Source organism: Syngnathus scovelli, chromosome 10 (genome assembly GCF_024217435.2).
Source record: "Syngnathus scovelli strain Florida chromosome 10, RoL_Ssco_1.2, whole genome shotgun sequence".
NCBI lineage: Eukaryota > Metazoa > Chordata > Actinopteri > Syngnathiformes > Syngnathidae > Syngnathus > Syngnathus scovelli.
The window spans coordinates 3,801,636-3,819,496 of NC_090856.1; the positions used below are offsets into that span (position 1 = coordinate 3,801,636).

A 17,861-nucleotide genomic window follows, 5' to 3' on the forward strand; every position below is an offset into this window, starting at 1 on the left:
AAGGAACATGGGCCGGCCAAATGAATGTTTTCTGCAGACAAAGCTGATGATGCCGTTTTGTGTTACGCTTTCACGACTGTCGCATTCCAACACGTTCTGTAGATGTTTATGGGCTTGAGGTTAACAAGTGTGTGTGTGTGTGTGTTACCTAGGTATGGTATACACGACACCATGCTCTGGCTGCTTATGTAGTCCCGCAGACGCTTGTAATTGTCTTCTTTGGACATCAGGAAGTCCAGCCGGTCAAACGTGGCCTTGTCCTTGCGACTCAGTAACTAGAAGGGTGCAATAATTGGATCGTTATTAAAAGCCACTTTTTTTTTTTTTTTGCTTTACTACATTATTTACATTAAATAAAAAAATGTGACTTTTTTAAAGATGTTCCCCAACTGTCAAAAATAATACTTGTCTTTAAAACGGGGATAAAAATACTCACCGCCCATGTTTTGGTGAGCCTAAAAATGGGAGCGCTCTGCAGGCCCGACACCACGGCCATGACGGCGTGGAGGTTGTTGACTTCGCACAATTTCTGAAAGGTAAAGACATTTGTTTTCAATGCAAACAACGGCCGGGACTTGAGGGTGGTGTTATGCAAGAGGTGGGGGATGTGTGTACCTTGGCGGTGCGGATGTATAGACTCAGCACCTCGGCTCTGATCTTCAGCGTCTGCGCGTGGAGGATCTCCCGAACCACCCAGAAACTGGTCTGGGTTAAAAAAAAACCACACAAACAGAGATAAGAAATAATTTTAGCCTTGGTGTAAAACCTCAAATAGAGAGTCCTTCTTCTCAAATCGGGTTATCTAGTTGCCATGGTAACAAAAGTCGGCCTTCATCGGCCCAGGAAAATACGTGCTGCAATGACAGCTAGCTTGGTTGGCATGAGAACCAAAACCGGGCTTGAAGATGGTCTATTTTGACAAAAGCTTGTCACCCAGATGTTATGAGGACACCTGGGAACAGTTTGAAACCGTACAAATAATACCCAGAGTTTCAATAAATACCCGTTGACATTATTTATAAACTCAAGAAGGAATGCGTACGAGTTTGCGGAGTGGTTCTGCATACAAACAAGTTGTTGATTCAATCAGGCCGAAATGGAAAGAAGACTGAAGAAGTTTTTCCTGCATCTCTTTTAAAATGTAAATTCCTTCTATTAGTTTTTGTCTATTTTATCGATCTATGTTTCTTCATTCTTCCGTGGAGAATGCAAAAATGGAGCTTCCAACTGCCACGTTCGCGGCGAACCAGAACGGAACCGAAACGCGCAGGCAAGTGGGAAAGTCGAGAACGGCCAATAAAATCAAGGCCGAAGGTGACTGAATTATTAATATTTGTAATAACCTGGAACCGCCGATGGAATAGGGAAAATGTAATTATGTCTCGTTGCGAGGGGGCGTCGCAGTCGGGCTATCGGTGCTTTCGTTTGTGGAACGTTGGCATTTGCATCTGGTATTATGGGATGAAAGCCATTACCGCATTAGCGTTGGTGACTAAACTCATAAAGTCAGATCACGGTGTATTCGTCAACACGGACTGTAAATTATTATCTGTGCCTCGCATTTAATTGCTTGGCCCGGGCTCCGCTCCTGGCGGAGAGCGATGCCAGCAAAGTGAAGGACGAGGATTATGTCTGCTCGGCAGGAGTCCGGCCGACCAATCCCATTATCCAAGCGGCTAATTTTCCTTGGCTGGGGTTGGAGCGCCCGACATCTTGAATTTGGGATCTGCCGTGCAACGACTGCTTTGCTCAGCAGCAACGCATTCTTGCGGGATGCTCTCATTCGTTTATGCTCGTTAGGTGCTGAAGGAGGTTTTAAAGCAGCTCGGTGGACGGGATTTAAAAAAAGCGAGCCTTTGTTCTATTGTTTACAATTTTCTGGAAAAAAAATTCCAGATGATTTTCTGTGTGTGTGTTAATCGTGAAGATTGATGATCTGCGACTTGAATAATCCCAAAAAGGAGGACAAGGGTGGAAGGATGAGGTGTAATCTGCTCAGCTGCGAATGATGGAGCGTGCTCACCTGGTTGAACCTGCGGGTGAAGGCCACGACGTTGGGAGATGAGCTGTGCTTCTCCTTTTTGTTCCAACCGCAACTTGACAGCTCCTGATAAAAAAATAAATAAATAAAAAACACATCGGGGTGATTGACGTCCAGAGCCGGAGCATAGATATTTTTCTTTCTTTTTAATTTCAAATTGTCTGCTCTGGTTATCAAGATTAAAAAAAAAAGCTCAGTGAGAAATAACTTTACCGAGCTCGACCACGTGTGAACCTCAGCGTTTCTAATATCCAATTACAAATGATGAAAGCAGACAACAGGGAGTTGAGACCCGAGTCCAAAATGGTGGTGGGGTTCAGACACGGGATGTGGAGGACTTTGCAGGATCATGACCTGCCAGGATGTGGCTGAGACAAGTCAACTGCTCATTTCGGGGTTTTTTTTGTGCTGACCATGTTAATTATTATTCTCTCCAGTCACCATGCCATTTCCTGAACAAAGGCGCTCTATGCTCTCGATGGTTCTTGACCACCGAGCGGCAGGTCAAATTAATTTTTACTTCAGACACATTTTCGTCCTGTAGGACCTACGTGAGAAGTTTCATATGAACACCCGGTCGTTGCAGAATAAGATAACCAGCTGCAGGACAGCCGCAAATGCAGATGACCTCATGAGTGATACCGCAGCGGTTCCTTCCCCCAACGTCTACATTGTAAACGGAAACCTGCAGGGCCGGGTACCCTGGGAGGCCTGAGAACGTGCAGCGTGCCAGAACAAGAGCGGAGGTATGATGGAAAAATTGATTGAACAAGCGCGCTTGCGGCAAGAGATAGGAAAGGAGGAGGGGGTGCAGGAAAACAGGGATTGTTGATTATGTGAACATCAGCAGAAACCTTTGACTGATTTTGGGACATTGCCGAGTTTAGTGCCTCAAGTCAACAGACGGACGTGTTCCCTCTTGTTTGGATTAAAACAAAAAAAAACAACAAGAGAGAATTACGATGGGGATGAGGGCAACCATATAACGCACGGCTGCCTCCAAAGTGTGGACTCTGGCAAAGATCTGCTCTGTGTTCCGGCCAACATTATTACCTTTTCCTGTGCGCACCGATGTCGGCGATGACTTTACCAGGCGTGTTTTTTGCTACAGGCCACTGGACTGATCGTTTGTCAAGCGCAGTAAAATGACCCCGAGCGTGTTATCACGTCAAGTCTACGGCGCAACCTTTGCTACAGTCTGTCGAGCTCAGTCAATCCCAACTAGTGTGCCGTGAAAGCTCATCCGACTCCTGGCCACCCCCCCTTTTTTTTTTTTTTACACTGTAAAAGTCTTGTTTTTTAAAGGGGTCACTGGTCTGCATGACGGTCAATGACATGGAATTTTTATTGAATGTTTAAAAAAGTTATATTAAAGGGGAAGTCAAGTCAAACATTTTCTTTACAATAATTTTTGCGTAATATTAATTAAGAGACAAATTCAATCTTTTTTTTTCCCCAATCACAACATGGAGCGGCCATTTTGCCATCACAGTTGCTCAGGTACTGACCAATCAGGGCTCAGATTGCGAACATCACATGACCAAACTCAGAAAGCAGGTGAAATGGCCGCCCCCTGAGAAGATGCCCACGATTGGTCATTTCCAGCAAAATGGCTGCCCCTTGCGATGGACAAAAAAATTGGGTGGATTCTTTTCTGCTCGTTTTCACACAATTAATCATGCTCTAGAAACACAACCTTCCATTTATACAAGCCTGACACATCTACGTGATTTCCAGTGTGTCACACGGCTGATGCGGTCATGAGTGACTGGGAGGCAAACGCTCTCTGTCACTTAATATTTCATCCACTCCCATCTTGAGATGATTAACTTTCAAACATGCGAAAGGGAAAGACATCATCAAGACCGTCTGCAGTACAAAAATGACGAATCGTTCCCGAAGAGATTCTCGAGCCAGTCAACCATCTCAATTTAAGGTGGCGCTGAAATTAAATGTTACAACCGGTTCAAGGAGACCATCCAGGTTTTTAGAGGCCACTTATTCCGTTGCTACTGGGAGGCAAACCAGAGGGCAGACCACCGTGCTTCTCATTGAACAAAATCGCCTGGGGAGCAATAAAGTCAAACGTTGGTTAGTTTTCATGCCGGAATATTTTTTTTTAATAACGTGGAACACTTTTGATTTAATCCCGTGGAAGCTGTTGTTATGTCGCTTATGCGAGATATAAAAAAATGCCTCAGCTGATATCATGTGAAGATAGGTGGGAACACTACGACGCGTGAAATTGAATTTACAACAACCAAACAAAGAGACCCTCTCATCTCCTTTTGGAAGCAAATTTGCCATTTTTGCAACCTTTATCCAAAAGGAAACAAACACCGCACGATGACGGGATGCCTTTTAAATCCGTTCTAATTGAACAATTGTAAGCTAGCCCGTGTCAACGGAAAATGTTGGGAGTTAAACAACATTTTCTGGAAAAATACACGTCAAAAGTCAAGCAAATAAAACATCTTGGGACAAGCTTAAGATTGATTCTTATTTTGCACGACAGCTTAGAATGTTAAAATGGCACAAACTAAATTCACTTATGTTTTATGCTGGAAAGCTCTTCGCTACAAAACGAACAAGCGCCAAGTTAAAAAGAATATTACACAACCGGTTATTTAATACTTTCTTACTCTGCCAGGGAACACAATTGAGATGGCAGACAGGCGCGCGTGCACAAGCACCTGCTTTTTGCATTATACAACCATGGAAGTGGAAAATAAGACTTTCAATCAAGTATTCTCTACCTCCTCCCCCTCCTCTCGGCTCCACGTAACGTGGCCTTGTGAACCTCTCTCGCTGAGTCCATACAAAGACATGTTCTGGAACTTTTTTTTCCACAGTTTTAAAAGGTCTCCAACATAAGGATCAAGAATAATAGACTTGCCAAAACTCGGGTTCAAGCCGTTTAAATACATTATGATGTCCGTCTCGGTATGAAGACATAAAAGGTCTCACCTCGGGCTGGATGGCTTTGAACACAGGAGCATCCATGAGCGTAATCTGGCCCTGGAGGAGATCATTAAAAAAAAAAAAAAAAGTTAAAAATGTTGGACAAATTTAGCCATCTCTTTTCATAGCATAAAGATTAGGATGAGAAACCAGAGAGTGCCCTCTTGTGGTTAAAAATATGGCCAAACGTGTGTGCTCACATTGCAGCAAGGTCACTCCCATTGAAACTAGATTTTTGGACTGAAGGTCCAATCACTTAAGTAAATAAAGTGTTGGAATACCAATAATTCCAAAATATTAAATGCGGCTGTATTGTAGGTCAAAGGTAAAAGCAACATAATAAATGTTTTACAATAAATTACAACAAGCCAGAAAATCAGTTGTAAAAAAATATACACAAATATATAATCCTTTAAAGTTAAATATAACTAAACTACTGAAATGCACCATATTTTATTAAAAAATGTGCCACTGTACCGTCAGTGATTGCATGTGTACCACTAGAGGGCGCCAGGGCACAACATTTGGATTTACGAGTGTATTTGATAGTGTTTATTTGTATTGTTTGATCAAAGGTGGGCGCATATACATCACCAATCGGCACAAAGAAACACACGTACCGCATATTCTTCGGGTGTGACCTTCAGCACGTCAAAGACAACTGCGTCAAAGCTCTTCTTCAGCTCAGAACCCTTGTCACTGAGAGACTCTGAGCTGCTGCTCCTCTGCATCGCACACGTGCAGACAGTTTCATCATAATGGCAGCAATTTATTCAAACAAAGAATTTAGGAGCTCATAATCTTTTAATCTGCATTTCTTGGGCTTCTGCGTGCATAAAAATTCAAATGTCTTAGAAGGAGGTGTTGTGATTACACGGGCTCACCTCTGAGATGGCGGCAGCAGTCGGGCCGAGGCCTGGTTGGCCATTGGGGAAGTCCATCATTCCCACAGCATGCAGCTTTAGCGCAGGAAGCCGTCGTTCATCATGCTCCGCTGCAGCAAAAGCCCGCCCCTGCCCTGACAGACACCCCCCAAAAAAAACATTAATAACACACACCAACATACAGTGATACCATAACGCAGATGAGGCGCTCACTATAGAGCAGCAGCGCCATCTGTTGGCAAGCTTTATATCATTAAATCTAAATTCACCCACTCGAAGATGACATTGTGGAGAGATGATAAAATGAGATTAGGTCGTGGTGAGATCAGTGTGCGCCATATGGACACTTTCATGGCAGTTTAATTTGCACAGGTGATGACGGGACGAGAAGGAGATTAGGAAAAGATTTGCACTAAACAGCTTACACTTGGACCCACGTGCTCGAATAATGACTGCCATGAAACGTATATCAAATTTTCTTTTTGACCTTGGCAGAATTTGGACAGATTTAAAAATCTCTTCAATATTCCATCCTTAACTCACCGGTTGAGTGTCAGATGAGCATGGTTCCGGAGTTGAGCTCAGCCTCTCGCGGCGAGTCTTGACCTGATAAGTCGTCTCCCGTTGACGCACGTTGGAACTTGAAAAGAGAAAGAAGAAGTCAGTTTTTCTGTATAAATGTTTCCATGTGACTTAGTCAACACGAGATGATGTTTCGAGAGGAATTCCTAGAATGCACATGAAAAATTTCATGGTTCAATGGAAGTTGGAAAACACCGCAGATTCCTGACAAGGTGAAATAGCACTTGCTGGCCACTAGGTGTCGCAGGGCCCAAAGGAATCCAACGTGTTGGCTTGACATGCACAATGAGGGAGGTTGAGGGAGTGAAGGGGAAGCAGCTGCAGATAAATTCTGCATGCTGGCAGGCCTTTGGACATCAGCTGGGGGTTAAGATTCCCTCATCTCCTTCAGGTTGTTATCACAGAAGGAGATGAGGGATGGAGGAGGGATTCAAAGCCCGTGAGCAGAACAAACACGGGATGAAGAAAGTAAACTGCGGCTGACCCTGGCATGGAAATATGAAAAAAATACTTTTTAATAGCTTGTATACATCCAGTTCTGTGAGATAAGAAATACAAAATAACAATAATGCAATAAAAAAAAAAAAAGTGTCCACGTGTGAGCGTCAAAAGTGTGAGTTGTGACCTACAGCAGCTTCTTCTTATTTTGTATTGGTTGTATTTAACTGTCCCATTCCCAAAAATATAACTTGACTTTGGGTAGGAAAAAAATAAAATACATCCTCTTTGAGCCTGAAAAACACATTAGCGTGCGTGACGCAGACATACAGTGCCGTGAAAAAGTTTGTGAACCCTTAGGATTTTACAATATATTTGCACTTTTTTTAAAGAAATGACGGTGACAAGTTTACAAAAGTGTTACAGGATATTGACACAAGGCTAGTTAGCATTGACACAAATCTGCAAAACCCTGTTTTAACAGGAAGCATAAGAAAATAGCAAAAAAATCAAAACACAGGTGTGAATAAGTTTGTGAACCTTTCCACCTATAGAAGTTAAAACTGACTGTGTGACATGTCTTTCAATACTAGATGACTTCGGGTAATTTCATGTGACTTGACAGACCTTAAAGCCACACTTGTTGTATACGCACCTGAATGTACTTGTCATTTAGTAGAGCTATACCTGCGTGGACACAAACATTACAAATCTAGCAATGGGAAGATCTAAAGAGCTGTCTCCAGACCACAGAGGAGCAATAATTGCAGCTCACAAATCTGGAAAAGGTTACAAAACCATAGCCAAAGATCTGCAGCTACATGTTTCAACTGTAAGACAAGTGATTTACAAGTACCAAGAACATGGAGTAACTACTTCACTTCGAAGATCTGGTCGTCCAAGGAAGATAACAGGCAGAGCAGAAAGAGAGATGGTGAGAGAAGTCACTGATAACCCCAGACTTACCTCTAGAGACCTTCAGAAATCTCTCTCAAGCAAAGGAATTGAAGTTCATGACAGCACCATCAGAAAAAGACTGGCTCAGAATAACCTTCATGGAAGGGTAGCAAGGAAGAAGCCATTACTATCAAAAAAGAATATTGCAGCTCGGTTAAAATTTGCTCAAGAGCACATAGGAAAGCCTCAAGAATTTTGGAACAACATTTTATGGACTGATGAATCTAAAATAGAACTTTTTGGCCAAAATCAAAACAGATTTGTTTGGAGACGACCAAACACAGCTTATCAACAAAAGCACCTCATCCCTACTGTAAAACATGGAGGAGGACGAGTACTCGTATGGGGCTGCTTTGCAGCAGCAGGACCAGGGCAACTTACCATCATAGAAGGAATCATGAATTCCGAGGTTTACCAAAATATTCTGGAAGAAAACGTTAAACCGTCTGTAAAGAAGCTCAAGTTAGGAAGAAACTGGATGCTGCAACAGGACAATGATCCAAAGCATGCAAGTAAATCAACATCGGAATGGCTCAAAAAGAAAAAATTCAATGTTCTGGAGTGGCCCAGTCAAAGTCCAGACTTAAATCCGATAGAAATGTTGTGGTCGGACCTGAAAAAAGCAGTGCACCAAAGAAAACCATCAAACCTTGGACAACTGAAGCAGTTCTGCAGGGAGGAGTGGCCCAAAATCTCCCCAGCTCGATGTGAGAGACTCGTCAGTACTTACAAGAAAAGATTGCAAGAAGTCATTGCTGCTAAAGGAGGTGCAACAAGCTATTAACTCTGACTGTTGGCAAGGGTTCACAAACTTATTCACAACTGCGTTTTCATTATTTTGTTATTCTTGTGTGTTTATAGTTAAAATATAGTCCTATTAATTTGTATTCAGCCATAATGGCAATGTGTCACCATTCTGTAACACTATTGTGAACTTGTCTCCGTTATTTCTTTAAAAAAATGCAAATATATTGTAAAATCCTAAGGGTTCACAAACTTTTTCACGGCACTGTAGATTGCCCGAGTGAGAAAGCGTCAACATCTAATGAAGCTTCCTCGCTACTCATCAGTAACCATCCCGGGCCACTTTGCGTCCCACACAAAGCAGCTGCCTTCTTGTGAGTCAGCGGCCTTTGGAGCCAATCTCAACCGTCACGCAAATAGAATAATAAACTATCGGTGACAAACAGCGCAAGGCGTGCGTGCCAAGGCTTGTCGAGGAGATTTGAAGCCAGGTTGCTAAATGACATTCGCACACTTTGTAGACCGGCTGCGAGTTGTTGTTACTCACAGGCCGGGCGGGCGCATGTGACTACGCATTCCATGACCAAGCCTTCGCATTCCGATCAGCCCAAAAAAAAAAAAAAAAAAAAAAAAAGCAAACGTCTTTTCTCAACAGCTGTCAATCTCATTTCAGAAGCTAGCAGATTCATCTTTTGCTAATGCGGAGAAGGCAAGGGTCAAAAGTTGGGAGGAGTAAACACGCAGAAAAGGTCGAAATTCTGATGCAAATTTAAAACCACAAAAAAATAGGTGACGAGTAGCTAATGATTAGCCTAGCGTTGTTTTATGATATAATTCTAAAGAAGCCATAAACGTGTGTTGACAACGCCCAGATGGTTTTCACACAACCTTAATTAATCTCATTTGCATGTTTTATGTGTCTCAAGTCCACACAAACATGAGATTAGGCCATTTAAGGCCTGGGAGGGAAATTCGATGGAAGTTTACCTTTGCCGCTTCCGGCGAAAGGTCACGGAGTGCGAGAAGTGGATGACGTTCGCACCCGGAGGGCCCTTTGAGCGTCGCCTATCAAATTGCTGGCATGAACCCACAAAATGGACGAGCGGACGTTGGGATGATAAAAGAACCGGTTTCGGAAAAGATTAAGAATAGCCCGCAACATGCTGGCGTCATTAGGCGTGTGTCAAGGAAACACGTTATGCATGCATGCGTGCATTGTTTCGTCTGGCCGCAGCGGGACGTGACGCGGTGACAAATGCGCCAAAGTCATGCAGGAAGAAAAAAAAAAAAAAAAAAAGTGGGTCAGTGTGTTCCGGAGAGCACTTGCTAGCTCGTTAAAAGCTACGCCCGTTTTTTCCTTGGCCGCCTGTGATGTTGCCGATTGCTACCTCCCGCCGTGTTTCTTTGTTGAGCTAAGATTTCTTCATTGAGCAACTGGGACATGGGCTAGTTTTTTTCTTTGGCTTCCTGGGGGGTAAAGATCAGGGGATGTCATAAACGTTTATCAACTGTGGGCACGTGAAGGCCTTTGACCCCTTTCTGTTTTTAAGGGCAATAGCTAGCCGATGCTAACGCATAAGTCAGAATGACATAAGATACAAGTATGAAAATCATAAAACCACTAAAAGGCCTTTGACCCCTTTCTGTTTTTAAGGGCAATAGCTAGCCGATGCTAACCTATGCTAACGCATAAATCAGAATGACAGAAAATACATGTATAAAAATCATAAAACCACTAAATGTGAGGGCAGTTTGCAGCTTTGTGTCACATCGAGGTATTCTTACGCAGCCCGACAAAGTAGTTTATCCAGCAAGTTGGTGAAATTCTGCCGGTTCTAAATCCGTATCCTGGCAGCCGCTTGCACCATGGGGTGTGATTATGCTTTTTTTAGACGTGCGTCTCCCCCTCTTTTTCCTCCTGCCTCCTGCAGATCTCTGCTTTTGATAATTAGAACCTTTGGCGAAAGGGCTCGGGCCCGCCTCGGTCGTTGGAGGACGAGAAGGCCCAAAAAAAAAAAAACGGCTGGGATGTTAACAATAACCAGTTTCGAGGTTATTTCTTTTCAGTATTGCGAAATTCGGACGATTCAGTGCAGTTTAACGTTTCGAATCTCCAGTCAAGTGTGTCGCCCCCTCCTAAATTTCAACCAGGTCGTTCCAAACTCATCACTCGAGTGAAGCAAGTCATAAGTCAAGTCGTGCAATCTTGCACAACATACCTCACTGGAATTGGCGACTTAAGTCCCCCCCCCCCCTTTTCGGTTCTGCTTGGCAGTAAATAAGACACGCTGACACGTTGCCAAGCTCGTAAGCGGCGGCATGTGGCCGAGCGCTGCCGTGTGATTTGTTGCCTGGGCGGGCGGGCGGGCGGCGAGCCCGAGTTCAAGTCCACTGACGAGAGCAACGCTGACAGATGAATGAAGGGAAAAGGGAGGGGGGAGGGATAGAGGGAGAGGAAACGGTGGCAGTGTGCGGGCTGTTAACAAGGAAAGGGCAAGCGGAACAATGCAGGGCAACGATGCGGTCAGAGGAAACAAGATAGCATCTCGATGTCTTCCTCGATGAGTCTCCGAGGATTGACTAATGTCAACACTGGCACGACTCTGGAGAGTCGGAGAAGTCAGTGGAGAACTCCAAATCTAATCAGACTATTATGACACGCCGTTTGTTTTGGACCTCATTAGGAAGGAGGAGTTCAGCGAGTTTAGAAAGGCTCGCTCGATAAGCGACGAAAGCCGCCGACGTTTGGCATATTGAGAAAGCCGACAGCCCGGAGGTGTTTACGCTCACGCCGTCAGGGTTATTGGAACTCAGTTTTTCCCAGGATGGGGTTCTGGGTGTGCCCTCGGGGCTATTGTGTAAGACGCGGATTTAAAAAGGCACGACTTGTTTCGACTTGACAGACCTCAACGTGCAAATAAAAGGCGTCGACTCAGCTCGGGTTTGTCAATAAATAAAAACGGTCGGTTTGGATGCGAAGCTGCTGTCGGGTTTGATGACCCGGAGACTTTTGAAATTCTTTTTGTAAGGTTATTTTGATAACTTTGAAGCTGCTTAATTGAGCAATCCGGAGATCACAAGGCTCTTCAATTTGCGGCGCAACACGCATGACTTCCTCTAACATGGCACCGCCTGGCCTCTGGGGTCTTCTAAAACGCACTATTAAATCGTGCAACACAAAAGGCAGCCATGTTGCTGCTGGCACTTTACGGCTTCGTCATGAGCATTGCCATTTATTTATTTAAAAAAAATAAACCCTCTAGGGTCTCTTGCAATTAAAAATGATTAGTCAGATTTTAAAAATCAGTATGTGTTTACCTCACATTAATTTTGCATAAGCTAACCAAGAAACGATTTAAGTATTAAATGTATTTATTTTTCTATTGAATTTATGCAACTAGGACCGATGGCGCTTTTGCTGCACCTCTTTCGGGACAGACTCCTCAAATATGTAGCAACCAAGTCAAAAGGGAAGTAAAACTACAACTTTGCTCTCGGTGTGTGTTTGTCCGTGCCTGTACGAAACAGAAGAGGTGCAACAGCTGAGCTTGGAGGGAAAACAGCTGTATCGCTTGTGCTTCGACCCCCCCGTGAGCCCCCCCCACTCCTTCCCAATCCTTCTTTCCCACCAAGCAGCTCAACAATGGGGAACACACACACCCACGGGCAGGAAAACACACGCACAGACATGCAGGTTGTACGCCGACAGACAGACGGACACAATCCGACACCCTGCGACGTTTTTTTTTTTCGTCCCCTTGACTAAAAACCAAAAAGACCTCATTCACTCGCTTTTGTTTGGCGCACAAAAAGAATGATTCCGAAAACACGTCACATGCTTTCCCCATTACAAATCTGTTTAGTTCGCAAGGTCACAGTCAACTTTTTGTTCCACTTGCTCCATCTTGAATATTTAAATATATGCACCGATGTGCTAAATGAAATTGAGACTATAAAAGACGTCCCTGCTAACAAAAACAAAATAGAGTGCCGGGCTTAAAATCTCAGCATTAAAAGCTTCGTTTACAGAATAAAAAGGGTTGCCGACGTCGTGTTAAAACTCTCCACGGGATGTTTTGCCAGGTCAAAAGTTTCCATGACATCGGTGCTCTCGCTTTAGCTCGCCGAGACACTCAAGATTTCCGATAGTTGAAGCGTTCCGAGCACCAGAACGGGAAGTGAAAGGAAAAAAATATGGCCGATTCTCCGGCTCTGACGTACAACCAGAAAAGTTTTTCGATTTGTAAAAAAAAAAAAAGAACAATTGTATGTAATTTTGTCACATTTTCCACATACTGATAATACTTCCACCTCTCCAGTCATTCCAGATCCACCAGACGGCCTGGCAGCTCAACGGAGTCAAGTGGAATAGCTGACATTCTCCGTACCGTAAAAGGCTCCCGGGCCCGAGTCCTGAACCCACTTTTCACCCCGTGACCCGGACACAGACAGCTTTATTTGCTTTCTGCATCATGTACAAAAAAGATTAAGTATTTATAAGTATTTGTTTTTAATGTGAGCTACACACCGAGACTATAACACGATGAACCCGATTTTTTTTTGCTACCTTCACACCGCTACGAGCGATTCTACATTACCCGTGAAATGATTCATGTCGTCAAGTTGCACACACAGCCTTGAGGGGGAGAAGAAGAAAAAAAAAAAAAAACGAGTGGGAGAGGAAAGAGGAACAAGACAAATGTGCCACGCACTGTGCTTCCTATGCTCAACTAATTTTGGCGTAAATAAAAAAAAAAAAAAAATGCTGCTGCAGGCATGACATTAAAATTGCAGAGAAGCCGCTGCGTCTTTTACTGCTTGCGAAAAGACGATGGCAGCCTCGGAGATTCGCTAGAGCCCGCATGTATTACATCTGACCTCCTTCCCACACGTTGAAAAAAAAACTAAACACCTACAACACCTGCTTCAGAAAACCAGCCAGCAACATCTCACATAACAAGCAAGTCACTTCAGCTTAATAGAATTATTGTCACCGATAAGATCATGTGACTTTACACCTCCGATTTTGCAGAACCAACATGTAATGTTGAGCGTTGCCTTGGCAACTGAGCAACCACGTTATCTGTCAGGGTGGGGCAAGATGGGGGGGGGGTGGAATAGTGTGGAACCAAAAAACGCCAATTTCAAATCAACTCAACCCAAAATTCCTATTTTGAATCAAAATATCCTTGATAAAAAAAAAAAAAAAGGAATGTCACATTTGGAGGACATTTTGGCAGCCTTTGGAAAAAACTCCACAATATCCTTGTCGGACGTTAAACATGAGCCAATGCTGCAGATAAGGACAAGTTGAGAAAGCGCAGGAGGAGGTTGAACTTGACGATGGGAAAGGCCTGCTGAGTTGGATCCTTTTCTCTTGCATACACAAGGCTCAGGTTCTAAGTTTCATACACACACACGTGTAATCTCCCACTAATCACATTTGCAGGTCTTGGACTGAGCAGTTACACGACAGCACTCAACAGATGGACCGAGACGCGGCGGCGGGCGGGCGGGTGGGCATGGCGAGGATTAGCCGAGTCCAGAAGGTACGGGAAGGTTTGTAAAGTTGTCACACAAGCAGGTGGAATGACAAAATGGCAGAGAATCATTTTAGAGTCCATCTGCAAACTATCCAATAGCGCTTTATTTTTTTTCCCCCAATTATTTTGAAACAGGAAGCTTAAACTACACCAGAAGGGACTACATTTTGGAAAGGTCCCACTGTATTTCACTATCTAAACAGTCAATCAGCCAAACAATGCCTTTTGGATGGAGCATTGTGCCATGAATAAATACGCTATTCCTGTTCAGGAGGAGGAGGAGGAGGAGGAACAGGGCGGCTCAAGCCAAATAAGATTGATTTCGTCCTTTCAGCAGTACCGCGACAAACATTCTGGTCACAAGTCTGAACCCTTGACCACTGCGTCATATGTTAAGTGTGGCTGATATGTTGGAATCTACAACGGGTTCATTCAGCCTTCAGTTTGCATATCCATATTATTCAAACATGGAAGTTGTTAGTCAGCAAATGAATACGCCATTAAAAGACAATAAGTCTCCATGCTTCCATTATCGATTGTCAACGATATGCATTACATTAATGTGTGTCGAGACTCGTAAAGCGGCCGCACACTCAAAACAGCTTGCTGCAAGTCAAGTAAGGCCGCTTCATTCAAGACACTCAATCAGACGAGCGGACTCAAGTGAAGCCAATTTGAGAACTTGCGGGTTTGATCAGAAATATTTTATGTAGAAATAATGTATATTTGCTTCTATCTATGCCAGTGAGAAGCAGAATGATTTAAATGCTCTTCCAGTAGATGTCAGAAGGTACAAAACTGAGTTATGTATCCACGTTTTTGTTAGTTATGTTAAATATGTGTTTTAATTCAAAATTCATTGAGCAAACAGTATCATGCATAAATTATGTCACAATTATACGCTATCTTTTGGGGGAACCCCCCTTCCCAGCCTACACACCAATAAATTGTGCTTTAATTGCCTTTTTCTTTCCTTCACCTTGAAAGCTTATCATGTCTAAATGACATGATAAAAAACATGAGGACGGCTGGATGCACACGCAGCATTGTTAAGTGGGAGAACCTCCGCCACACCCAAAGCACTCCCCGGGGGGGTTAACCGTGCACGGGGTTCCACCACCACCCGCCCAACAACCCACCGCTGGAACAAACTGCTGTCGCCGCCGGGCTAACGACATCATCCTCGCCTTGAAACTCCACAAATGGGCAGTCTTGTTCTCAAGTGCGCGCAAAGTTGCGCCATGAGACGCGAAGGCAAGGGATTTTTCACAGAGATTAGCATGTGGCTAGCTGGACAAGGGTGTAGCGCGCGATATATTCCACACGACATCGCAAGCACACTTCCGCGGTGCTGGCCTCCCTGGACTGTATTCAGGTGGACTGACAATAAAAATATCTTCTGCGCTACACGCAGATATCAAAGCACTTTTTTAATTTTTTTACTAAAAACAAAACAATAAAACACATCATTTATCTAGAAATAAACGTCACTACGCGTTTCATGCACGCTGACCGCTTTGATAGCGGAGGACGCCGCACGTCAAAACAAACATACCCCCGCCCCCCCTAAAAAAATAAATAAAGCAGCATATAACATTGAGCTGCGTTAGCGTCGAGAAAGCCAACTCGACGGCTGCGAAGTGAAATAGCAATATAATACTCACCGGAGCACCGAAGGTCGTTATTTTCTGCGCGTGATATTCCAGCGGGTTCATGAGAGTTTTAGGGGGGTTGGTAGTGGCCGAGGGTCGACAAGAGAGCGATCGGGCGGGCGGTGCACCCTCAACAGCTGTGTTCTGTTTTGAATGAGGACCAAGAGGATGAGAGGAGAAGGGGCGGTGCTTGTGCTTTTTTGTCTTCTTCTTCTTTGGTATCTATGGAGAGGGAGTTCTTCTTCGGGCGTGACGTCACGTGTTACGTTCTTGTCGAATAAAATAATTCAAACGTTCAAATGGCTCACATGGGCAAGGACGATGTTGTTGACGGCAAACCAATTTCGGCAAAATGGTTGTCATTTTTTGCAGGTTCAAATTGAATCAGGTTGCTTAACAGGATAACAAAAGCCTGCCTTTTACTCTGACTCCATCTGGTGGTCAAAATGCCACACTGCATCTCATTCCCCATTTTTAATGTTTATAGTTATGTAACGGTATTTTAAAATAATCCAATATTCACAATATCGTGACTTTTTATTCACTCAAGTAAAAATGCCTGTCCTTTTTCTGCTCAATTTTATTCTGTATAGGATAGCATTTATATTTATATTGCGTGTTTTTCTTTTACAATTATTGAAATAAATGATGGAAATCCAAATGAAAACATTAAGATATCATTGTCGGAATGAAATCATCATTCAGACGACTGTCACATTTTTGAATCTATGAAAAATTCACCAGATATGTTATAAGTTTTTACATTTTGAGTTTATGATGGAAACACAAATGCATACATGGATCTCTTGCTGTCACTCCCCAAATTTGAGCTGTTTCTCCTTTTGCAAACCGTGTAGTTCCCTAGCTCGATTCTTCAGCTCCTCTGCCTTCTTCTCGTCCTTCTCGGTGCCGTCACCCAGCTTGTACATGCGGCTGGCGTTGGCGCAGCCCCACACGTGTCCCAGCTCGCAAGCCCGTGTGGCGTACTTGAGCGCTGTCCCCATGTCAGGCTTGACCCCTTCAGCGTTGCCTTCAATGTACAAGGCGCTGAGATTAAAACAAGACGGGGCGAAGCCGCCCGCACACGCCTTTTCGTAGTAACGCCGGGCGATGTCCGTCTCGGGGGCTCCACCCTCCATGGCTCGCCCGTCGTGAGCGAGCAGACCCACATTGTGGCAAGCGTCGACTGACTTCTTCCCACCGGCGTTGCACGCTTGCATGAAGAGAGAGTAGGCACTTTTCAGGCACTTGTTCACACCACCTGTTGGGAACATATGCCGGTCTTTATAACGTAAGGAAATGAATGATGTGGCAATTTTGGATTATGAGCTGTGCATTTTCATGAATAGATCATTTGTACCTTTGCCTGTGACATGGTAAGCCCCAAGTTTGTAGCAACTCTCTGCATGACCATTTTTGTCACAGTTGTGTTTGAGCACCTGTGCAGTAGCCTCGTAGTTCGCCTTCACACCTTCCATGTAATCTGCTAACCTCTGGCAGCCTGACAATAACTTTGAGTGAAAATCACATATATTGTGCATACAACTATTGTATGGAGATATCTTTTTACCTTCGGGATCGTTCTCCTTGTGACACTGGTAGCTGTACTCCACGCCTAAATTATCCAGAAATTCCGCCACTTCTTTTTCATCTTCAAAGTTAACGAGTCCAGCCATCCTGATGGCTAATACGTATTTTTGATTTCCAGTGATCAAATGAACTCGCAACTCGTCCACTTGCTCGTTATGACCTTGCTGCGTTACACATGGCCAGACGCTTAACGATATCTTCCGCACCGGGACATATTATGTTGGCATGAATTAACTACAATACAGTAAAACCACAAAAATAATTACCCGAATCAAGGCAAAAAAAGCGAAAATTAAACTATGCAGCTTAGCATGTGCATTCGAGTCCGAGTTCTTTAGACCCGCCTCTCCATTTACTACTTCCGGTTTTATTTAACAGTCCTTCGTCGCTTTCCGTAGCTCTAGTTATGATTTTAAAAGTATTATAACATTTATGAGGACGCATATTTTTTCGAATAACGTTTTCTTTA

The 17,861-nt window shown here is 43.8% G+C and overlaps 2 protein-coding genes and 1 long non-coding RNA gene across 6 annotated transcripts in view; 1 reads left to right on the forward strand and 2 right to left on the reverse strand.

Moving 5' to 3' along the window:
• Window positions 1-15,981, reverse strand: part of ralgps2 (Ral GEF with PH domain and SH3 binding motif 2) — a 32,934-nt gene extending 16,953 nt beyond the window's left edge. For 2 of the 3 annotated variants that reach the window (XM_049764206.1, XM_049764194.1), the window contains exons 1-9: window positions 15,815-15,981; window positions 6,430-6,526; window positions 5,887-6,020; window positions 5,623-5,727; window positions 5,009-5,059; window positions 2,024-2,107; window positions 616-705; window positions 437-529; window positions 149-275 (exon numbers count right to left, since the gene is read on the reverse strand). In XM_049764206.1, coding sequence (XP_049620163.1) covers window positions 149-275; window positions 437-529; window positions 616-705; window positions 2,024-2,107; window positions 5,009-5,059; window positions 5,623-5,727; window positions 5,887-5,946 — 610 coding nt within the window. In that variant the 5' untranslated portion in view covers window positions 5,947-6,020; window positions 6,430-6,526; window positions 15,815-15,981. The remainder of the gene's footprint in view (window positions 1-148; window positions 276-436; window positions 530-615; window positions 706-2,023; window positions 2,108-5,008; window positions 5,060-5,622; window positions 5,728-5,886; window positions 6,021-6,429; window positions 6,527-15,814) is intronic. The other variant, XM_049764199.1, reaches the window with a different exon arrangement.
• LOC125994760 (uncharacterized) lies at window positions 10,670-15,818 on the forward strand. Of its 2 annotated transcripts, XR_011087591.1 has the most exons (3): window positions 10,676-11,548; window positions 12,927-13,081; window positions 14,057-15,818. It is a non-coding gene; the product is annotated as an uncharacterized lncRNA (long non-coding RNA). The 2 variants fall into 2 exon arrangements; XR_007490683.2 differs by lacking the exon at window positions 14,057-15,818 and having other exon boundaries at window positions 10,670-11,548; window positions 12,927-13,301.
• Window positions 15,982-16,551: 570 nt separating the features above from the next.
• On the reverse strand, window positions 16,552-17,760 carry coa7 (cytochrome c oxidase assembly factor 7). Its single transcript, XM_049764266.2, has 3 exons — window positions 17,373-17,760; window positions 17,163-17,303; window positions 16,552-17,063 (listed from the first exon to the last, which is right to left on the reverse strand). Exons 1-3 carry the CDS (start codon window positions 17,476-17,478, stop codon window positions 16,615-16,617), a joined length of 696 nt encoding a protein of 231 aa, XP_049620223.1. The 5' UTR covers window positions 17,479-17,760; the 3' UTR covers window positions 16,552-16,614.
• Between the last annotated feature and the right edge of the window lie 101 nt (window positions 17,761-17,861).

Excerpts from the sequence above, each read along its gene's own strand:
- coa7 (XM_049764266.2), bottom strand. The coding sequence starts at position 17,478 with ATGGCTGGACTCGTTAACTTTGAAGATGAAAAAGAAGTGGCGGAATTT. Across the intron at positions 17,304-17,372 it reads CAAGGAGAACGATCCCGAAG|GCTGCCAGAGGTTAGCAGAT; the intron begins GTAAAAAGATAT and ends AGTTATTGTCAG. Across the intron at positions 17,064-17,162 it reads TTACCATGTCACAGGCAAAG|GTGGTGTGAACAAGTGCCTG; the intron begins GTACAAATGATC and ends TGTTCCCAACAG.